This window comes from Pristis pectinata, chromosome 2, assembly GCF_009764475.1.
Source record: "Pristis pectinata isolate sPriPec2 chromosome 2, sPriPec2.1.pri, whole genome shotgun sequence".
Classification (NCBI taxonomy): Eukaryota; Metazoa; Chordata; class Chondrichthyes; order Rhinopristiformes; family Pristidae; genus Pristis; species Pristis pectinata.
In genome coordinates, this window is record NC_067406.1 from 8,969,927 (window position 1) to 8,994,016 (window position 24,090).

General features: G+C 46.5%; 1 protein-coding gene across 1 annotated transcript in view; it reads right to left on the minus strand.

Moving 5' to 3' along the window:
* LOC127580080 (dedicator of cytokinesis protein 2-like) overlaps positions 1-24,090 on the minus strand; it is a 1,107,748-nt gene that overhangs the window by 306,176 nt on the left and 777,482 nt on the right. Inside the window, 1 exon segment of the mRNA XM_052033289.1 lies at positions 19,484-19,578. Within this exon segment, the coding sequence (XP_051889249.1) occupies positions 19,484-19,578 (95 nt within the window).

A 24,090-nucleotide genomic window follows, 5' to 3' on the forward strand; every position in this document is an offset into this window, starting at 1 on the left:
CAGCTACAGAAAAAATGCAGTGCAATAAGGTGCAAGGTCACAACAAAGTAGATCGTGAAGTCATAGTCCATCTCATTGTATAAGGGAACCGTTCAATAGTCTTATCACAGTGGAGTAGAAGCTGTCCTTGAGCCTGGTGGTATGTGCCCTCAGGCTCCTACCCGCTGGAAGAGGAGAGAAGAGAGAATGACCTGGGTGGTTGGGGTCTTTGATTATGTTGGCTGCTTTACCAAGACAGCGAGAGGTAAAGACAGACTCCAAGGAGGGGAGGCTGGTGTCCATAATGCGCTGGGCTGCATCCACAACTCTCTGCAGTTTCTTGTGGTCCTGGGCAGAGCAGTTGCCATACCAAGCCTTGATACATCCAGACAGGATGCTTTCTATGGTGCATCTATAAAGGTCGGTGAGAGTCAAAGGGACAAACCAAATTTTCTCTTTGGAGAGAAGGAGGATGAGTGGTGACTTGATAGAAGTGTACAAGATGATAAGAGGCACAGATCGACTGGACAGAGACTTTTTCCCAGGGCGACAATGGCTAACACGAGGGGACATAATTTTAAGGTGATTCGGGGAAGGTATAAGGGGGATGTCAGGGGTAAGTTTTTTACACAGAGAGTGGTGGGTGCATGGAACGCACTGACGGCAGAGGTTGTGGGGGCAGAAACATTAGGGACATTTAAGAGACTCTTAGATAGACACATGAATGATAGAAAAAATGGGGACGATGTGGGAGGGAAGGGTTAGATAGATCTTAGAGCAGGATAAAATGTCGGCACCACATTGTGGACTGAAGGGCCTGTACTGTGCTGTAGTGTTCTATGTTCTATGCTAAGAAGATTCAGCCCGAATGAGTGCGGGCCATGCATACGCAGTCCAAAATAAGGGTCTTAATCCGAAATGTCGATTGTCCATTTCCCTCCACAGATGCTGCCTGACCCACTGAGTTCCTCCAGCAGTCTGTTTTTGCTCTAGATCGCAGCATCTGCAGTCTCTTGTTTCTACTTGTAACCTCTGCCCTGTTTCTGTGGGAAGTCTAGAAAAAGAGAGGGAGACAGAAAGAGGAGCAAAGGGTGGTTCCCTCAACCTTGCTCTCTTCACCAGCTAAGGACTCAAGTCTTGCCTGCCTCCAGCTGTCATCCACCTCCCTCTTGTCTTTGAACTCCATCCCTCTCCTTCCCCTCTCTGGCTGCATCTGCCCGTCATCCTTCACCCATCCATGGTCTGCCAATCACCTACTGGCCCCCATCTCACCACGCGCCCCACTCTCTTCTCGCTGGACACTGGCTCTCCCCTCTCCACTCTCAGCCCCAGTGCAGGGTTTCGACCCGAAATATGGACGATTCCTCTTCCCCCCGACAGATCTGCTGGACCCGCTGAGTTCCTCCAGCAGGTCGTTTGTTGTGGCCCACTCAGGTCATGTCGCCCCCGACAATGGTTAACAGCAGACAGTAACTGTAATCAGACCCCCGACTTGTTCCCTGATTCAGGTGGGGCTTCAAAACCCCCTCTGCCTCAACCTGAGGCAAATCACAGGAGGTAGCTGCAACCAACATTGTGTGGGAACTGGACTGTAAGTCTCCAGTATCTGAGCCCTGCCATTGTTCTATCACCTCAGTGTGGAGCTCTCCACAATATCTTCACTTCACCGACATCCTGACTTTCACTGGTCCATCACGAGCGAATAAGCCTTCACTTATCTGAGTCCTAAGCTCTGGAGTTCTCTTCCGAAATCCGTGTACGGGAAGATCCCGGGTCACGACAGCATTCCATTCCTGGGATCTGTTCATAACCCGAACTGTTCCTAAATCGGAAGTGAACAGAAACAGTGGCGACGGGGGGAGCGGCCACCAGCCGGCCTCACTGTCCCAGCGGGTGACCGAGTGACTCTGCTCGGCTCCACCCAAACCCCGACTGCCGCGGCTCAGAGGGTTGTCGGGGCGACGGGGAGAGAAGGCAGGCGGGAATGCCCCATTCCCACCAGGCAGAAGATGCCTGCGGCCCTGCAGCAGCCAGCAAATCCATCCCACCAGTTTCCCAAACTGGTGGGGTGCATAGGATAAGCGTTTATAACCCGGGGAGGGCCTGCTGTTCCTTAGTTTCCTTTATTGGTATTGGTTTATCATTGTCACTTGTACCGAGGTACAGTGAAAAACTTGTCTTGCATACCGATCGTACAGGTCAATTCATTACACGGTGAAGTTACATTGGGTTGGTACAGAGTGCATTGAGGTAGTACAGGTAAAAACAATAACAGTACAGAGTAAAGTGTCACAGCTACAGAGAAAGTGCAGTGCAATAAGGTGCAAGGTCACAACAAGGTAGATCGTGAGGTCAGAGTCCGTCTCAACATATAAGGGAACCATTCAATAGTCTTATCACAGTGGGGTAGAAGCTGTCCTTAAGCCTGGTGGTATGTGCCCTCAGGCTCCTGTATCTTCTGCCTGATGGGAGAGGAGAGGAGAGAGAATGACCCGGGTGGGTGGGGTCTTTGATTCTGCTGGCTGCTTCACCAAGACAGCGAGAGGTAAAGACAGAGTCCAAGGCGGGGAGGCTGGTATCCGTGATGTTCTGGGCTGGGCAGTGTCCACAACTCTCTGCAGTTTCTTGCAATCCTGGGCAGAGCAGTTGCCATACCAAGCTGTGATACCAAGCCGTTTAAAACACTCTTTAAAATCTGCTTCTTTCACCAAGATCTTGGACATCTCTCTCCTCGTGGCACGCGGCCAAATCTTCCTCAATCAGTCATCCTGGGGATTGTCTTTTGAAGAACGACAGTATTATGGGGAACAATACAAATCCTGTTATAGCCGGGCATGGGGCCTCAATAACAGCTTCTCTCAGTGTTTGAAAAGAGATTCTTGCATTCAGAAACTATTGGAAAATCGCCTTACATCTTTTCCTTAACAAAAGATAACCACCGGCCACCCTCCTCAACCTCCAAAAACAAGGTCAACCCAAGAGCCGGGCAACAGGTCAGATTAGTCCGACGCCAGCACTCAAAAAGAGAAGCAGCGTAAACTACAGAGCACACTGCTTCTTCCTTTCTCCTGTATTAACAATGTGTTGAAACGTCATCTGCTCTGCCTTATAATTATTAGCAGTGGCGCGAGCACTAAGCATAGCAAGGAGCCCTACTGTGATTTATTATACCCTCACTGTGCTCTTGATCATGGATATAATCGCTCCACTTTGTTGAGAATGACATAAACTATGATTAGAACCTATTGTAAGCTTGGCATCTGTATATTAATATTGTAATTATTCCACGCTCCTGACTAGCCTGACGTGAAGTTACCTTTTCTTCCTCCCTGCAGGCAGTTTGATGAAACCATCCTCTCTCAAGGTGTCAGCTGTGGTTTTGCTGGCAGTAGGTTCCCTCTCCTCTGAGCCATTGCTTTCTAGGTTTGAGGCCCACTCTGCGGCCTTCAGCAGGACTTCAACCTACAATATGGTGGCTCCAAATTGATATCCCCAGAGTACTGATGGTGAAGGTTCTATCTTTTGAGTGAGGTGTCAAAACCAGGCATCATCTGCTCTTTCAGGCATTGAGTCAAAGGGCAATACGGCAAGGATACAGGCCTTTCGGCCCAACGAATCCATGCCGACCACGGTGCCAACCCATGGATGGCAAGTGTACAAGACCACAATGCAAGGCAGGCATGATAGTATAGCGGTCAGCGTAACGCTATTACAGCACCAGTGACCTGGGTTCAATTCCGGCAACTGTCTGTAAGGAGTTTGTACGTTCTCCCCGTGTCTGTGTGGGTTTCCTCTGGGTGCTCCGGTTTCCTCCCACATTCCAAAGACGTATGGGTTAGGGAGTTGTGGGCATGCTATGTTGGCGCCGGAAGAGTGGTGACACTTGCGGGCTGCCCCCAGAACACTCTACACAAAGGATGTATTGCACTGTGTGTTTCGATGTGCATGTGACTGATAAAGAAATCTTATCTTATTTAACTGAGGAATAACCTTAGGAGATCCTAAAGCATTGGCGGCCAAAGATCGTGGTCACTCTTGTAATGAAAGGAATGCGGCGGCTCATGGTGCATGGCAGGATCCCACAAATGGCAATGTGATGATGACTTGTTGAGTGATGTAAGCTCAGGGATAAAAATGACTTCCATCATCAGGGACCCCTCCCATCCAGGCCATGCCCTCTTCTTGATGCTGCCATCGGGCAGGAGATACAAGAGCCTGAAGACCCACACCTCAAGGTTCAACAACACTTCCTTCCCCATTGCCATCAGGTTCTTGAACAGACCTGAAAAACTCTAACACTACCTCGGATTATATTTCTTTTTTTCTAAAAAAAAATATTTTTTTTATCTCAACTTGCACTGATGTCATTATGGAGACACAAGAGACTGCAGATGCTGGAACCTGGAGCAATGCTGGAGGAACTCAGCAGGCCAGGCAGTATCTATGGAGGAAAATGGACAGTCGATGTTTTGGGTCGAGACCCTTCACTTGGACTGATGTCGTTATGTTTATTTTGTTTATTTTATTGTGTCAGTTATGATATAACTGATATAACGTGGAACGCACTGCCGGCAGGAGTTGTGGGGTTATCTTTGATAGCCACATGACTGATTGAGAAATGGGAGGGAAGGGTTAACATTTGGGAGGGAAGGGTTAGATAGATATTGGAGCAGGATAAAATGTCGGCACATCATTGTGGGCCAAAGGGCCTGTACTGTGCTGTAGTGTTCTATGTTCTATAATTTACATTAAGTTTATGCAAACTTATATTTGTCATGTTTGTAATGTGTTGTGCTACCGCTGCAAAAAGGTTATTTTCATGGCATTTACACTTTGTGTATGTATGCCTGTGAGAATAAACTTGAACTTTAACACCAGCTCTGGATACAATCAGTAGCTGGTGTTGCTCTTCTTTGAAATAATACCAGAGAAACTCTACACCCAATAAGTGGTTGAACATCTCAACTGAAAATGATCCCTCTGATAGTGCAGTGATCCTTCATTGCAGCATCACCTGATACTGTTGTGATCAGGGTTCTGGAGTGGGATTTGAAGCCATAACCTTCTAACTCAGGAGCACAGATGCTACAGACTGTACCGTGACTGAGAAAGATCAGGGGTGGCTTCGACAGCTAATAGTTATCGAGACGCAGGAGAGTGCAGATGCTGGAATATTGAGCAACAAACAATCTGCTGGAGGAACTCAGCGGGTCGAGCAGCATCTGTGGGAAGAAGGGATTGTTGACACTTCAGGTCAAAACCTTGCATCAGGACTTCCTAAACTTCTTAGACCTTACATTTGCTTTCTTTTTCTTCTTGACTAAATTCACAACCTCTCTTGTAAAGTAAGGTTCCCTTAACCTTGTCCTCACTGGAACATACCTGTCCTGTACTCTGTGCAGTGGCTTTAAACACCCTCCACATGTCAAAGACCCCACCCGCCCGGGTCATTCTCTCTTCTCTCCTCTTCCATCAGGTAGCAGATACAGGAGCCTGAGGGCACGTACTGCCAGGCTTAAGGACAGCTTCTACCCCACTGTTATAAGACTATTGAACGGTTCCCTTATACAATGAGATGGACTCTGACCTCACAATCTACCTTGTCGTGACCTTGCACCTTATTGCACGGCACTTTCTCTGCAGCTGTGACACTTTGTACTGTTATTGTTTTTACCTGTACTACATCAATGCACCCTGTACTAACTCAATGTAACTATACTTTGTAATGAATTGACCTGTACGATCGGTATGCAAGACCAGTTTTTCACTGTACGTCGGTACAAGTAACAATAATAAACCAATACCAATACATGTCAGATGTGGACTTGCCCAAACACAGCTGTTCCCAATTAACTATCTCCTGGCTCATGCTCTTGTAATTTCCTCTCTCCCAGTTTAATACTTTCCCACAAGGTCCATACTTAGCTATCAGTTGTGATTGTTTGACCTCCTAAAATGCATAACTTCACATTTGATTGGATTAAACTCCATCTGCCACTTCTCTGCCCATATTTCCAACTTGTTCTGCGCCCTCCCGAATCTGTTGACAACCTTCCTCACCATCCATGACCCCAATGATTTTTGTGTTGTCTCGAAATGTATTAATCAGCCCCCCCTACATTTCTGTCCAAATCATTTGTATGGATCACAAGCAACGGAGGTCCCAGCATTGATCCTTGTGGAACACCACTGGTCACGGACCTTCAGTCAGAATAACACCCCTCCATCTGTGGCCAAGCCAATTTTGAATCCAATCTACCAAGTCACCATGGATCCCATGTGCCTTAATCTTTTGGATTAGCCTACTATGAGGTACTTTGTTGAATGCTTTACTAAAGTTCACGTAGACAACATCCACTGTCCTACCCTCATCAATCACCTTCATAATCTCTTCAAAAACACCCAGTCAGGCACGTAAGACATGACCCGCCCCGCAGAAAGCCATGCGGACAATCCCTAATGTCCATGTTTTTCCAAATGCATGTAAATCCTATCCCTAAGGATCTTTTCCAATAACTTCCCTACCACTGATGTAAGGCTCATCAGCCTATAATTTGCTGCATTATGCCCATTGCCCTTCTGAAACAAAGAAGGGCAACAGGGATTCTTAAACAGTTGAAGAAGGTGGCTCACCACCACCTTCTCAAGGGCAATGAGGGATGGGCAATAAATGCTGTCCTTGCCAGGGACCCTCCATACCACCTCCCTCCCACCCTACACCCCCTTCACCCACCCCCACCCTCCACACCCCGGTCCCATGTGAGTCACAAGCTGCTTGCTGTGTTTCTTCTATCACAGTAGTTGCCTTGTGAAGTCCTTTGGGGTATCCTGGACTTGTTACACAGTAAGCCTTTCATTAGTTGAAACAAGGTGTAGATCGAAGAATCTTGATCTGTCAGTTCTGACAACAGGCAAAGGACGCCATCTAATATCTGAAATAAAAGCAGATAATCTTGCGGAAAGCCAGCTTTTTAATGGAATAAATCCATTTGTCACGTGTTCATTTAAGTATCTGATGCACCACTGTGTCTTCGAAAGTAAGGATGTAAGGATGTTGACAGAGATCGTGGTTTACCGGGCAGTTGTGCTCCGTATCCTACTCTACTGCAGTGGAACCTGAACAAATTGTGGAGGTCACGCTCAGACCCTTGAGGACTTCCACTAGCAATTGAATCTGAGAGATCAAATGGGAGGACAACCAGACCAAGGCTAGCATCCTCCATGTAGCTGCATCACTAACTTCGATCAGGAATCGTCTCCCCCACAAGATTCTCCTCTCCAACTCTCCAATGCTCTTGACAGGGAAGTATTGGCACCAGCCTGGAAGGAGCAGGCAGCCATCTGCTCAGCATGGTGTTACCTCGTTAGTCAAGGCACCCTCCACTTCAAGATCCTGCTCCGCGATGGTGAGGTGGAATAGCAACAGAGGAAGGAGAAAGGAACCATCACCACTTACAAGAGCATCATTCCCACTCCTAAAGATCATGAGAACCCAGAATCAGACACCTTCATCATCTGAAGAGCCACCAAGCCTAAGAGACGTCGCCCGTGGTTCCAAGGGACTGTGACCACTGCCAGCAATGACCTTGCTAAGGCCTTCCTGAAAAAACACCTTCTGATAAAATCAGTGCTTTGCACAGAAGAGGTTGACAGGTCAGCTGTCTTCCACTTGCAACAGAGTGTCAACGAAAAGCACTCTCGCGCCATTACGGAAGGGTGAATGTTGGCACTTCTTCCACCCCTGCCTCCAACAATGCTTCACTGTTCTGAGGACCGTCACATCCGTCATGTAGCAAGTGCGCTGTATGTGGCTCTCTGCCAACCAAGAAGTCTGCATGCATCCTGACTTGTACCAGGTCCTGCTCACGCCGCATGCTTGCTGACCTCTACTGGCTTCCCAGTTAAGAGAGGCCACAGTTTTAAAGTTCACCTCTTCCCTGTCAGTGGCCTCATCTCCTGCCTATCTCTGTAACCTCATCCAGTCAGTCAACCCACAGAGAGATCTGCACTCCTTAAATTCTGGCCTCTTTAGCTTCCTGGAATTTAATTGCTCCACCGCTGGCAGCTATGCCTCCATCTGCTGAGGCCTAAAGCCGTGGATTTTCTCCCTGCAAACATCCCTGCCTCTCACTGACCATTAGACTCTGCTTTAAAGCGGCTAGGATTTTGGTCACAAGATCACAAGACAAAGGAGCAGGAGTAGGCCATTCGGCCCATCGAGTCTGCCCCGCCACTCCACCATGAACTAAATTATTCTCCCATCTAGCCCCAATTCCTGGCCTTCTCCCCATATCCCTTGATACCCTGACTAATTGGATACCTGTCAATCTCCTCCTTAAACACCCCCAATGATCGGGCCTCCACAGCTGTATGTGGCAACGAATTCCAGAAATCCACAACCATTTGGCTAAAGAAATTTCTCCTCATCTCTGTTCTAAATGGGTTCCCTCTAATTCTAAGACTGTTCCCTCTTGTCCTGGACTTACCCACCTGGTCACTGCCCTAATGTGCTCTAGGGTGACTGAGTATTAATTTTTGTTTGATTAGCCTCCCATGAAGCCTCCTCAGAAGGTTTGCAATATTGAAGAAGCAATATAATTGAAGGATCTCTGAAACAGTCCAAACTGTTAATGGGGAATTATTACTATTGGTCAGGGGTCAGGCAGAGGTTTCTATTCTCCCCTGCCCAATGTTACAGGATCTGTTACCTCTGGAACCAAAGAGATGGATGAAACCACTGTGCAAACTCCCATCAAAACGTTGAACATCAAAGAGCGCAGAAAACATTTTTGCCAGGACTTGAGGGACTGTGTTATGCAGATAGGCTAGGACTTTTTTCCTTGGAACACTGGAGACTGAGAGGTGTATAAAATCACCAGGGGCATAGATAGGGGCATAGTCTTTTTCCCAGGGTTGGGGAATTAAGAACTAGAGGACATAGGATGAGAGGGGAAAGACTTAATAGGAACGAGGGGCAACGTTTTTATACAGAGGCTGGTGTGTATGTGGAATGAGCTGCCAGAGGAATTCAACAACATTTGAAAGACACTTGGACAGGTACATGGATAGGAAAGGTTTAGGGGTATAAGGGCCAAATGCAGGCAAATGGGACAAGCTTAATTGGGATTCTTGGTCGGCATGGATCAGTTGGGCCGAAGGGCCTGTTTCCATGCTGTATAACTCTTTGACTGCATGACTCTTCATGACTCTTGCAGATCGAGAATGATCTTCAACTCTTGCACTCTGGGAGAGCATATTTATGTTAAAAATAACGCAAAGCTTGTTATCTAATGCTTGGTGTTTCTCCTGCCTCCAGCTGCAAACTTCTTCATCTCAACTTCTGGCGGCCTTCTCCAATTTGTTGGCTGGATACAACAGCAGAGATTGTAGGTCTCGGTTTTGATAATGCACTTGGGGCAGGTAAATGATAGACAAGGGCAGGGAATGTGCAATAAGTGTTGGCGTATTAAGACAAAAAGATCTTGAAATGCATATCCTTAGATCCCTAAAGGTAACAGGAGAGAGAGATAAGATTTACTTCTTGCTTGAGGCATCGAAGATAAAAGCAGGTAGGTCATGCTTCAACTAAATGAAGCAGAATTAGATGAGAAATGGAGTACATAAGAAATAAAAGAAAATAGGGTCAGAATTAGGCCATTCAGCCCCACAAGACTGCCCTGCCATTTAATATGTTCATGTGTTGGATCATTCTCTGCCACTTCTGCCATCTCTAACGGGACCCCACTACCAAACATTCCTCCCCTCCGCGGCTCCCTAGTTCACTCCTCTCCCCCCCCCCACCCATCTCACTCCCACCCCGTGAACTTTCCACAGCCCCTACCACAGGTGAAACACCTGCCCCTACACCACCACCATCACCTCCATCCAGGGACCCAAACAGTCCCTTCAGGTGAGACAGAGATCATCCACTTAATATCATCTACTGCATTCGGTCCTCCAAGTGTGGCCTCCTCTACACTAGTGAGACCAAACACAGACTAGGTAACCATTTCGCAGAACACTTGCGCTCTGTCCGTAACTGCGATCTGCATCTCCCCGTCACTTCAACTCCCCTTCCCACACTATCACTGATATCAGTCCTCAGCCTCCTCCACCGCCAGGAGAATTCCAAGTGCAAACTGGAGGAACAGCACCTCATTTTCCATCTTGGAGCCTTGCAGCCTAACTGCATGAATATTGAATTCTCCCACCTTAAGTAATCCCCACCCCCCCTTCCCCACAAACCACCCCCCACCATGCTTCTTTTTTTCTCTTTCTTACTCTATCTCTCTTTTTTCTACCTCCTTTTTATTCTCCCTTCTCTCCTTACCTTGGACCCATCCCCTGGTGGATCTGCTCTCCCCTCCTCCCCCACACCTGACTATCGCTATCTCTTATCTGCATCTACCTATCACCACCTTGTGCCCACCCCGCCTCCCCTCTTTTGTCCACCTATCACTGCTCTGCTTTTTCCTCCTATATATTGGGCTTCTCCTTTTCCTATCTTCAGTCCTGAAGAAGGGTTCTGACCCGAAACGTTGACCGCCTGCTTTTCTCCACGGATGCTGCCTGGCCTGCTGAGTTCCTCCAGCATCATCGTGTTTTTCATCTACCCAAGGCCTCGATTCCTTCTCTGTTCCAGATCCCCATAGCCCTTAGTTACCCAATCATCAAAATTTTATCAACCTTCACTTCTGATGAGCTGGCCTTCACAACTCTCTGGGGCTGAGAATTCCAGAGATTTACCAAACTCCACAAGAAGACATTTCTACCTACGTCTGTTGAAATGACCTGTTTCTTATCATGTAACCATGTCTCCTCGTTCGAGGCTCTCCCACTCATGTAACCACCTCAACATCTACTCTGTCATGCTCCCTTATATAACATAAGATAAGACATCTTTATTAGTCACATGTACATCGAAACACACAGTGAAATTCATCTTTTGCGTAGAGTGTTCTGGGGGCAGCCCACAAGTGTCGCCATGCTTCTGGCACCAACGTAGCATGCCCACAACTTCCTAACCCATACATCTTTGGAATGTGGGAGGAAACCGGAGCACCTGGAGGAAACCCACGCAGACACGGGGAGAACGTACAAACTCCTTACAGGCGGTGGCTGGAATTCAACCCGGGTTGCTAGCGCTGTAATAGCATTATGCTAACCGTTACGCTACTGTGCCTGCCCAATCGTTGACCTCACATGACAGACCCTTGATGGCCCTTGCACCTTATTGTCTACCTGTACTGCACTTTCTCTGTAGCTGTAACACTATATTCTGCATTCTGTTATTGCTTTTCCCTTGTACTACCTCATGTACTGTTGTTGTGAAATGATCTGTCTGGACCTTGGTATGTGACAACAATAAACCAGTTACCAATCAACCCATTCAGGGACTGCATTAGAAGAAGTGATTTAAAGTACAATTAGATTTAACTTCAATTTTTTTTCACTAGAGTTTGGTGAGAACTCACTACCAGAAAGGTTGAAGAAGCGTAAAGTTCTCAATGTGCTTAAAGGGTGCAAGGACAAGATAAGATCTCTTTATTAGTCACATGTACATCGAAACACACAGTGAAATGCATCTTTTGCATCGGGTGTTCTGGGGGCAGCCCACAAGTGTCGCCACGCTTCCGGCACCAACATAGCATCCCCATGACTTCCCAACCCGTACATCTTTGGAATGTGGGAAGAAACCAGAGCACCCGGAGGAAACCCACGCAGACACACAGGTAGAACATACAAACTCCTTACAGACAGTGGCCAGAATTGAACCTGGGTCGCTGGCGCTGTAACAGCATTATACTAACCACTACACCACCATGCTGAAGTGATTTAAAGAACAATTAGATTTAACTTAATTTTTTTTCACTGGAGTTTGATGAGAACTCACTACCAGAAAGGATGAAGAAGCGTAAAGTTCTCAATGTGCTTAAAGGGTGCAAGGACGAATAGTTGACGAGCAGCAATCTCCAGGACGATGGGCCCAGTGTGGGGAAGTGAAACCAGGCTGAGCGACCACTTCTCATTCAGCACAGGCAAATTGGGCTGGTCAGCCCCGTCATGTTTCTTTCACACAGCTTAAGATGAAGGGCTTGGGAGTGTCGACATGGAGATGCACAGAAGGTGCTTTCGCCTGTGGGAGGACTCAAATCAAGGCTGATAAGAGTAAGACAACAGCTGAGAACTCCTGAAGGCAATTCAGAGAAAATTCTTCAGCCAGAGAGTGATGAGAATGTGGAAACTGGCAGCATAAGTAATAGTTATTTTATTCATAAGAGGGGTGTGGGCGTCACAAGCAAAGTCAGCATTTATTGCCCTATCTTCGTGGCCTTGGGAAGATGGTAGTGAACTGCCTTCTTCAACTGCACTCCAATGCTCAGAATGGGGAGTGAGAATTTGGTTGAGGAACTACGAAAAACCTGCAATCTACATCCAAGTCAAGGTGCTTTGCAATGCACAAGATCGCAAGAGGCTGCAGAGGGTTGTAGACTCAGCCAGCTCCATCACGGGCACAACCCTCCCCACCATCGAGGACATCTTCAAGAGGCGGTGCCTCAAGAAGGCAGCATCCATCAATAAGGACCCTCACCACCCAGGACATGCCCTCTTCTCGTTACTACCGTCGGGGAGGAGGTACAGGAGCCTGAAGACCACACTCAACGATTCAGGAACAGCTTCTTCCCCTTTGCCATCGATTTCTGAACGGTTCATGAACCCATGAGCACTACCTCGTTATTCCATTCCTTTTTTGTACTATTTATTTATTTTTGTAATTTATAGTAATTTTATATCCTTGTACTGCATTATTGCCGCAAAACAACAAATTACACAACATATAAGTCAGTGATAATAAATCTGATCCCGATTCTGTAAGAAATAGAAACAGGAAATACTGGAAACAAAAAGCAGGTCAGGCAGCGTCTGCAGAAAGAGAAACATTTTGGCTCCAAGACCCTTCATCAGACCTCTGATCCTCTTTCCACAGATGCTGCCTGACCTGCTGAGTGTTTATCCCATCTTCAGTTTTAATTTCAGATTTCTAAGATCAGCAGTATTTTGGTTTTTAATCAGGGTGGTGGATGAGTTGGAGGGGACCTTGGGGGACCATGTCGATGGTTGTCTTCTCAAAAGCCTACTGCTCTTGTCCTCAATCAGAGATTTTTGGAGGAACTGCTGTTAAAATCTTGGTGAGTCGCAGATAGAGTCATAAAGTCATAAAGTAATACAATAAAGAAACAGGCCCTTCAGCCCAGCTTGTCCATGCTGACCAAGATGCCCTTCTAAGCTCGTCCCATTTGCTTGTGTTTGGCCCAAAGCCCTCTAAACCCTGCCTATCCATGTCCAACCGTCTTTTAAATGTTGTAAATGCACCTGCCTCAACCACTTCCTCTGGCAGCTCGTTCTACATGCTGATCACCCCCTGTGTGAAGAAGTTGTTCCTTGGGTCTCTTTTAAATCTTTCCCCTCTCACCTGAATGGAAATGTACAAAATTCTCATGTGGATGGCATACACCATTACCAGTCCAAGTCAGGGTATGGAGTCAACACGTAGGTTGTGAATGAGGTGCCAATTAAGTGATTGCTTTCTCCTGGATGGGATTCTTGAGAGTTGTTGGAGCTGTATTCATCCAGGCAAGTGGATATTAATCCAAAACACTCCTAACATGCAGGGTAGATGGCAGAAAGGCTTTGGGGTGTCAAGAGATGAGTCACTTGTCACAGTATGGTCAGCTTCTGGCCATTCAGACACAATATTCACCAAGGCTGGTCTCGTTGCGTTTCTGGTCAATGGTGACCCAAGGACGTAAATGGTGAGGGATCCAGTAATGGTGATGCCACTGAATGTCGAGAGTATCTGGTTAGATTATTTCTTGTTGGAAATTGTCACTGCCTGGCATTCCTGTGATGTGAACACTATTTGCCACTTCAGCCCTGTTAGGCCATGCCTGAATTTTGCCCGTGTCTCCCTCTCTACCTCCTGTACAGCACTCAGGGTTAAGTTATTATCTGGGGAGTTGAGAATGGGATTGAACACTGTGAGATCATAGGCAAACATCCCCATTTCTGACCTTATATTGGAAGGATAAGATATCTTCATTAGTCACATGTACATTGAAACACACAGTGAAATACGTCTTTTACGTAGAGCGTTCTGGGAGCAGCCCTCAAGAGTCACTACGCTTCTGGCGCCAACATAGCAAGCCCACAACTTCCTAACCCGTACGTCTTTGGAATGTGCGAGGAAATCGGAGCACCCGGAGGAAACCCACGCAGACACCGGGAGAAAGTATAAACTCTTTACAGACAGCGGCTGGAATTGAACCCAGGTCTCTGGCGCTGTAATAGTGTTATGCTAACTGCTGCACTACCGTGCCTGCCCTAGTCATTGATGAAGCCCCTGACTGGACCAAGAACAACAGAAGGAAGGCTGAGTTGATTGACCTCCAACAGGCTCACCCATCTTGAGATGAATAATCTTATTGGCTTCCAGCTGGAAGGTCAAGAAAAACAAGAGGGAGAAAGGGATCGGAGGCTACTCTCGTAAAGTGAGCTGGAGGGCATGAAAGAAGATTTATGAAGCATGAACAAATCAAACAGTTGGCCAAATAGCCTTTTGTGCTATAAATCCTGCACAAGCTCCACGATTTTTAAGGAAAAGACTGGATCTGCTTTTGCTGCCTGCATTTGGACATGCCCAAGTTTATCTTGCAAGAACACGAGTGGCCAAAGCACACAAGTAGAATATTTCCCTCAGGTCCATTATCTTTCTGACAGATAACACATTGTACGGCTGAAAAAAAAAGTACAAAAGACGATTGGAACTCGGGAGGGTTAGTGACAAAGGCAGCACCAGGCACCATAATAATTTCCAAGCTAGAGGTTCATTTGTCAAGATAAACTGGGTCTGTCAAGGATCTGGGCTTGCTGATAACTCTTTTTTTTGCAAGAGGGAAAGTTGAGTACCTGAAATGTAAATCCATGCTTAGAGCACTGTACTCAACAACAGGGAAAGAAAGACGATATTCCTGTTTGGCTGCGGATCAGACTGCCCCTTCTTCTCTGGAAGGTATCATCACTGGACAATCTGAATATACTGGGCAATGTCAGACTCTTCACACTTGATAGATTCAATTTTTCTCTCTGGTGCCCTTGACATAAAAGACTCAAGGTCACTACAGACATCACAAAGCCAACTGCCAGCTGTATGAAACCTGACTGCAGGCAAAGGATACAGGATCATGGAATTATTATTGCACAGAAGGAGGCCATTCAGCCCACTGAGTTTATACTGGCTCCGAGAAGAGTAATCCCACAAGATACAAAAGCTTGAGAACACGTGCTCCAGGCACAAGGGCAGCTTCTGTCCCTCTGTTACCATTCTATTGAACGCACCCCGCATACGCTAAAGATGAACTCTTGATTTCCCAATCTACCTTGTTGTGGCCCTTGCACTTTATTTGTCTGTCTGCACTGCACTTTCCCTGTAGCTGCAACACTATATCCTGCATTCTGTTTTTCCTTTTTTCTACCTCGATCTAAGATATTTATTTATTAGTCACATGTATATCGAAACACACAGTGAAATATGTCTTTTTGCATTACTGAGAATGTGCTGGGGGCAGCCCGCAAGTGTCGCCACGCTTCCAGTGCCAACATAGCATGCGCACAACTTCCTAACCCGTACGTCTTTGGAATGTGGGAGGAAACCGGAGCACCCGGAGGAAACCCACACAGGCACGGGGAGAATGTACAAACTCCTTACAGGCAGCAGACGGTATTGAACCCAGATCACTAGTGCTGTAATAGCGTTACGTTAACCGCTATAATTATGTATGGAATGATCTGTCTGGATGACACACAAACAAAAAGCTTTTCACTGTATCTTGGTACATGAGACAATAATAAACCAAGTGCAGTTCCCATTCTCCTGCACAAAGTATTCTCCCTCAAGTGTCTCTCCAATTCCCTCTTGAAAATAATAAACCACAGATGCTGGAAACATGAAGTAAAAAGAGAAAATGCTGGTCAGGCAGCATCTGCAGAGAGAAAGACAGTTAATGCCTTGGGTCTGCATGAGTGAGTATCTCCAGTATTTTCCATATGTATCCCTCTCAACCTGTCTCTGTTTCCGCCACTCCTACAGGCAGTGAGTTCCAGGTTGCATGGATTGCGTTGCCTGATAGGGTGGTGGAGGCAAATTCATTGGGGGCTTTTAAGAGGGGCTTGGATGGGCACATAAATGAGAGGAAAATAGAGGGATATGGGCATTCTGTGGGTAGTAGGGAATAGCTATGTTGGCACAACATTGTGGGCTGAAGGGCCTGTTCTGTGCTGTACTTGTGTTCTATTATCCCAGAGACACAAGGGACTGCAGATGCTGGAATCTGGAGCACCAAACAATCTGCTGGAGGAACTTAGTTGGCCAAGCAGCATCTGTGGGGGGGGGGGGGGGGGGGGGGGAGGGGGGGGGGTGGAGGAATGATAGGGTTTCAACCCAAGACATCAGTCCTGATGCAGGGTTTTGACCTGAAACGTCGACAATTCCTTCCCCAACTGCCCCAACATATGCTGCTTGACCCGCTGAGTTCGTCCAGCAAATTGTTTTTGCTTCAGATTATCACCACTGTCTGCGTAATGTTTACCCTTACTTCTCTCTCATAACCTTTGTCAAGAATGTTGGCGAAATTAGGATCTTCCAGCTTTAAACATGATTCCTTCCCAACCCTCCCCCAAGTTCTCCATCATATGAACACTTTCTGATCCTTTATATTTCCCCAAATCTAATTGTTCCAACATTGGTGGATATGCCCTCAGCTGCCAAGAGTTTAAGCTCTACACAAGAACACAAGAAAATCGGAGGAGGAGGAGGCCACCCGGCCCCTCAAGCCTGCCCTGCCATTCAATATGATCATGGCTGATCCATGCTGGCCTGAATTCCTCTTTTGTGCCATTTCTCCACATCCCTCCATTCCTCGGTCTATCAAATATTTATCCACCTCCTCTTTAAAGAGGAATATATGCCTTTGACAATAAACTTGTACTTGGACAAATAAAATTGACATTAGTCACAATGAGATATGAGGACAAGTGATCAAAGGTTTGGTCAGAGCCAGGTTTTGTTTTAAAGAGAGAGGCAGAGAGATTTACGGATGAGAATCTAAGTTGGATTCAAAGTATTTAAAGTCAAAGGCATATATTCCTAGGGTATAAATGCCATGAAAATTAGCTTTTTGCAGCAGCAGCAGAGTACATGACAAACATGTTAATATAAACTTATTAACATTAACTATACATAACTTACACGACAAAATAAACATAACGACACTCGTGCAAATTGACAAAGATAATGATAGATAGTCTGAGGTACTGTTAAGGTTTTTCATGTGGGTTCAAGGACTAACGTTAGAGCGATTCGATTCAAGAACATACAAAGGATCAGAAAGTCCTCATGTGACAGAGAAGCAGAGATAAAGGCTGAGGGATGGGAAAGGAATCAGGTTTCAAACTGGAAGAGCTTAATTTCATCAACATTCTGGTAAAGGGTATGAGGGAGCAGTAAGCATAAACTTCTTCACACAGATGGCAGTGAGGAAGAAACTGTTGTTGTACCTTGAGGTGTGGGTCTGGCACCTCCTGTTTACTAATGCTTCTGTAAAGCGCTTCATACTTGAAAGTCATGATGAAAAAGCAAGTTGTTTTTCCGCCGCACTTTCAAATCATTTGCCATACTGAGCTCCATGCCTGAGCTGTGTGCATCTGCTTAACCTCAGGTGAAGGACCTTTGCTTCAGGCTGTGTATCAGGAAACTGAATGAAGGTGATAAACTGCCTCGAGCCCCACATAACAATTTTAAATTATTTTAATAACTTTTAAAAACATATTGCAGCATAAAAGAAGTGCGCTTTGAGTAATATTAAATGCAGGGAAAAGCAATGCTACAGGCAACAAACTGTTTGAATTGTCCTGCGGGTCAAGTGGACACAGTTTAGGCCTCAGGCCCGTCCAAGGTTACACTCTGCATTGCATTCTGGGATAAATCCATGTCCAAAATCACCATGCCAACCCTGCATGCCAATAAAAGACATCATTGGTTTTGGTTTATTATTGTCAATTGTACCGAGGTACAGTGAAAAACTTCTCTTGCATATCATTCGTACAGGTCAATTCACTACACAGTGCATTGCATGGGTAAAAACAATAACAAAATACAGAGTAAAGGGTCACAGCTACAGAGGAAGTGCAGAGCAGGTAGCAAGGTCATAACAAGGTAGATTGTGAGGTCAGAGTCCATCCCATCATATAAGGGAACCGTTCAATAGTCTTATCACAGTGGGATAGAAGCTGTCCTTGAGCCTGGTGGTATGTGCCCTCAGGCTCCTGTATAGTCTACCTGATAGGAGAGGAGAGAAGAGAGAATAACCTGGGTGGGTGGGGTCTGTGATTATGCTGGCTGCTTCACCAAGGCATTGAGAGGTAGCATCCAGACTGGCATCAAAATCTCTGGTTGTCTTTCCATCTATAATCAGAATGGGCCAGAGTCCATGGAGGGGAGGCTGGTTTCCGTGATGCTCTGGGCTGTGTCCACAACTCTCTGCAGTTTCTTGTGGTCCTGGGCAGAGCAGCTGTCATATCAAGCCGTGGACACAGCTCAGCACATCATGGAAATCTGCCTCCCCTCTATGGACTCTTTCTACACTTCTCGCTGCCTTGGTAAAGCAGCCAGCATAATCAAAGAGCCCACCCTCTCCAGATGTTCCCTCCTCTCCCCCCTCCTATCAGGCAGAAGATACAAAAGCCTGAAAACATGTACCACCAGGGTCAAGAACAACTTCTATCCAACTGTTATAAGACTATGGAACAGACATCTCGTACAATAAGATGGACTCTTGACCTCAGAATTTACCTCGTCATGGCCGTGCACTTTATTGTCTGCCTGCACTGCACTTTCTCTGTAGCTGTAACACTATATTCTGCATTCTGTTATTGCTTTCCTTTGTGCTACCTCGATGCACTGATGTGATGAAATGACCTGTATGGACGGCGTGCAAAACAAAGTTTTTCACTGTACCTCGGTTCATGTGACAATAGTGAACCAATTACCAATTACATTGCACAAATCAATTCTTGGACTCCTTTAACCACAGCCCGTTCCCCATTTCCACCCTCAGCAACTTCTGAGGGAAGAGATCAGAGAGCAGCTGAGAACAAAGACCCCTGGCTGCCAACTCCTGGAATTGTCTGAAGGTCATGCGCAGAGTTAGGAATGGGAAGTGGTTTCGGAGTGGGAATAGCAGAGGACCGACAATGATGGCTGAAAGGACCCCTCCTGTTTTGTAGGAACAGGAAGGCCAGGCAGAAATGACGCTTGGAAGAAGCAAGTACAAGTGGGACGTTACACTGAGAATATTTCCCACGGAGGAAGGAATTCAATCTCTATACTACAACAGAGTTGAGAGGACAAGGAATCCAGTGCCCCATTCAAATCCAGGGAATCACTGACCTGTTCTGCACCATACTCATCACCATCCAGTCAGGCGGATATACGTTCTTGCCGATGAGGTCTTTAAACATGATGAAGGTCTCCATTAGGAAGTCCTGAAAAGACACAAACCAGTCAAAGTGGGGTACAGGAACTCGAGGAGAACACTTTCACCGCAAAACACATCAGACTTCCCAATAGAATGCTTGGAATTGTTAACATTTTCTTTTTAAGGATGTGAATGCCACAGGAAATATCCAACCCTTGTTGCCCTTGAGTGAAGAAGGCCATGACGCATCAATGTTCCAATGCTCTGTGCATAGCCTTATATGGATTATGGCTCTTCATCTTGGATACAAGAGATGAAATGAGTGTTTTTCGAATTATCTGCCCTGTTTTCAAACCTTATCCTCCTCAACACACCAAAGTTGGTTTTTCCAAGCATCATAGGGGTGGTCTGCACTCACATTTAAGTCTGGGCAAACGCAACAGATTCCCTTCTCTGATGAACATCAGTGCATAAAATGGAGCAAAAAGCAAACTGCAGGAGGAACTCAGCAGGTCAGGCAGCATCTGTGGAGGGAAATGGACAGTCGACGCTTCAGCTCAAGACCCTTCATCTGGACTGAGAGAAAGACAGGGGACAGCCAATATAAAGAGGTGAGGGGAAGGGGTGGAGCAAGAGCTGGCAAGCGATAGGTGGATCCAGGTGAGGAGGGGTGATCGGCAGATGGGGGAGGGAAGGGTGGGAGGAGTGGCAGAGGCCGGGAGGTGATAGATGGAAGTGACAAAGGGCTGCAGATGATGTAATCTGATCGGGAAGGAAGGTGGAGCGTGGAACCAAAAAAGGGAGGTGGGGGGGGCAGATGGAAGAGGCAGGAGAGGGGAAAGAAATGGGGTGATGGGGGGGGCTGGGGTAGAGTGGGTGTAGGAGAAATTGGGTGCATCAGGAGGAATTGGAATTCTTGGAATTGCTTTATTATTGTCACCTGTGCCGAGGTGCAGTGAAAAACTTGTCTTGCATATCATTCTTACAGATCAATTCATTACACAGTGCATTGAGGTAGTACAGGGTAAAAACAATACAGAACGCAGAATAAAGTGTCACAGCTACAGAGAAAATGCAGTGCAGGTAGACAATAAGGTGCAAGGTCATAACAAGGTCGATTGTGAGATCAAGAGTCTATCTTATCGTACAAGGGTCTTACAACAGCGGGATAGAAGCTGTCCTTGAGCCTGGTGGTGCGTACTTTCAGGCTTTTATATCTTCTGCCTGATGGGAGAGGGGAGAAGAGAGAATGTCCTGGGTGGGTGATTATGCTGGCTGCTTTACCAGAGATAGAGGGGGAGGAGTCTACCTGAAATTGGACTAGTGTAAGTGGTGCAGGATGGTTGGCACAGACTCAGTGGGCTGAAGGGCCTGTTTCCATGCCGTACCTCCCTACACCTCTACGAGTGCTGACAGTGATGATAATTGGTACTGCTATTTCAGTACAGACTTCTCAAACTCACACATTCCTGTGAATGACCCATTTAGATTCTTACAGGAAGAGGGAACAGAGACCGGGATCCACATTCTTCTTTACGTACTTTACTCTTGGGTACCAAAAGTTTTGATTAATTTTAGCATCCCTTGAACTTTTGCATAAAGAGTCACTGCTGAGGGACCAATTGAAATTTAATTAAAAAGAGAAGAAATTCCCACAGAAGGCTACACATGAAGAAACCGTGATGCTTTCTGTCTGTATTAATGGTAGAACGGAGAAAATAGAATTATATAGGGCTCCAGGTTCAACGTAATTCATATATCATAGAGTCATACAGTGCAAAAACAGGCCCTTCAGCCCACCACATCCATGCTGACCATTGCACCCATCTATATTGATCCCATTTATCCATGTTAATTCCACAGGGTGGTGCAGTGCACATGCTCCTGTTTACATCAACAGTGCTGAGGTCAAGAGGGACAAGAGCTTCTCCTGTCCCTCTCGACCTCAGCACTTGTCAAGAGGGACATGAGGGACAAGTTTCTAGGAATGAACATCACCAATAGCCTGTCCTGGTCCAACCACGTAGATGCCATGGCCAAGAAAGCTCACCAGCGCCTCTACTTCCTCAGGAGGCAAAAGAAATTTGGCATGTCCCCATCAACCCTCACCAATTTTTATCAAAGCACCATAGAAAGCATCCTATCTGGATGCATCACAGCTTGGTATGGCAACTGCTCTTCCTGAGACTGCAAGAAACTGCAGAGAGTTGTGGACACAGCTCAGCACATCATGGACACCAGCCTCCCCTTCGTGGACTCTATACCTCTCACTGCCTCGGTAAAGCATTCAGCATAATCAAACATAATCTCACCCACCCCAGACATTGTCTCTTCTCCCCTCTCCCATCAGGCAGAAGATAAAAAAGTCTGAAAACATGTACCACCAGGCTCAAGGACAGCTTCTACCCTGCTGTTATAACACTATTAAACAGTTCACTCAGAAATTAAGATGGACTCTTGATATCACAATCTATCTTGTTATGATCTTGCACCTTATTGTCTGCCTGCACTGCACTTTGTAACCGTAACACTTTATTCTGCATTCTGTTATTGTTTTCCCTTGTACTACCTCTTGTCAAATAAACTTGTCACATGTACCGAGGCACAGTGAAAAAAGCTTGTTTTGCATGCCATCCATACAAAATCATTTTATCCAACAGTTGCATTAGGTAGTTTTTAAAATCTTTCTAAAATCTATCGACCTCCACTTTAAATACCTCCAGCAAACTCGCTTCCTTAATCCTCTGGAGAATTCCAGTGATTCAGCACCCTCTGTGAGAAGAGGAAAAGGGCTGATTGGACACAATGGGCTAAATGGCCTCTGAACATTGTAAACCTCTGAGATTCTGCCATACTCTGATACCAGACAAATTCTTTTCCTTAACTGGGACCCCATCTCAAGTGGACAAAGTAAAGTGTGTAGCACATGCTCAGTGCAGCATTATGGGATGTGTGCTGATCGTCCACCTTAAACATTGACTCTTGCTTCTCCCTCCACAGATGCTGCCTGACCTGCTGAGTATTTCCAGCATTCCCTGCTGGTAGCCCTGTTGGCAGGCACAGTAGTGTAGCATCTAGCGTAACGCTTTACAGCGCCAGTGACCCGGTTTCAATTCCCGCTGCCGTCTGTAAGGAGTTTGTACGTTCTCCCCGTGTGTCTGTGTGGGTTTCCTCCGGGTGCTTCAGTTTCCTCCCACTTTCCAAAGACTGACGGGTTAGGAAGTTGTGGGCATGCTATGTTGGTGCCGGAAGCGTGGCGACATTTGTGGGCTGCCCCCAGAACACACTCTACGCAAAAGATGCATTTCACTGTGTGTTTCGACGTACATGTGACTAATAAAGAAATCTTATCTTAATCACGGTAGACTGAAAGGAATCAGAACTCTCAGTAAAATGGAACAATTTTCAGTTCTCGAAGGAAAGAACAACGAACTTGAGACAAATTTAGGCAGAGTCTTCACAGACCTACGTCCTCCTTCAGTACAGCTGGCTTCAAAGAAGTACGGTGATATGTTCATGAGAATAAGTGGGCTGGGAGGAGACATTTGAATGGGCTGTGAGCATAACTAAGGTTCAGAGGGATATGGGCCAAACATGGGCAAGTGGGACTAGCTTCGATGGGCATCTTGGTCGGCATGGATGATTTGGGCCGAGGGGTCTGTTTCTCTACAGTGTGACTCTGTGACTCAAGGCACAACAGAATGAAAGAAGTAGTTACAGAGAGGGTGGAGAGAGAAGGGGGGCAAAAATAAAAGTGATGCCTCGAAACCTCGTCTCACTGTGGGACACAAGTAGTCTGGTTTGTGCATCCGGTGGGAACGGGGTCGACACTGGGCAGCACAGTGGTGCAGCTTGCAGAACTGCTGCTTCACAGCTCCAGCGACCTGGGTTCAATGCTGACCTCCAGTGCTGTCTGTGTGGAGTTTGCGTGCTCTCCTTGTCACTGAGTGGGTTTCCTCCGTGTGTTCCCATTTCCTCCAGTGTAGGTTAATTATAAATTGTGTGGAGGGTCGTGGTAGAATCTGGGATGAATTGATGGGAATATGGGGAGAATAAAATGGGATTATAAGATAAGATATTTATTAGTCACATGTACATCGAAACACACAGTGAAATGTGTCTTTTTGCATTACTGAGAATGTGCTGGGGGCAGCCCGCAAGTGTCGCCGCTCTTCCAGCGCCAACATCGCATGCCCACAGGTCCTAACCCGTATGTCTTTGGAATGTGGGAGGAAACTGGAGCACCCGGAGGAAACCCACGCGGACACACGGGGGGAACGTATAAACTCCTTACAGACAGCGGCGGGAATTGAACCCAGGTCACTGGCGCTGTAATAGCATTATGCTAACCACTACAATACCGTGTTGTAGGATGAGTGTAAGTGGGTGTTTGATAGCATGTTCTCAGTGGGTTATATGTGATCAGGAGTAGTGAGGAATGACAGGGAGTTCCAGGCAGAAATCTCTGATATTCAAGCTTCTCTCGGTGCTGTTTCTGTGCTGTATGAGTCTGTGATCCATGATTACAGACAGGGTATATTGTTTGGAGACACAGGAGACTGCAGATGCTGAAATCTGG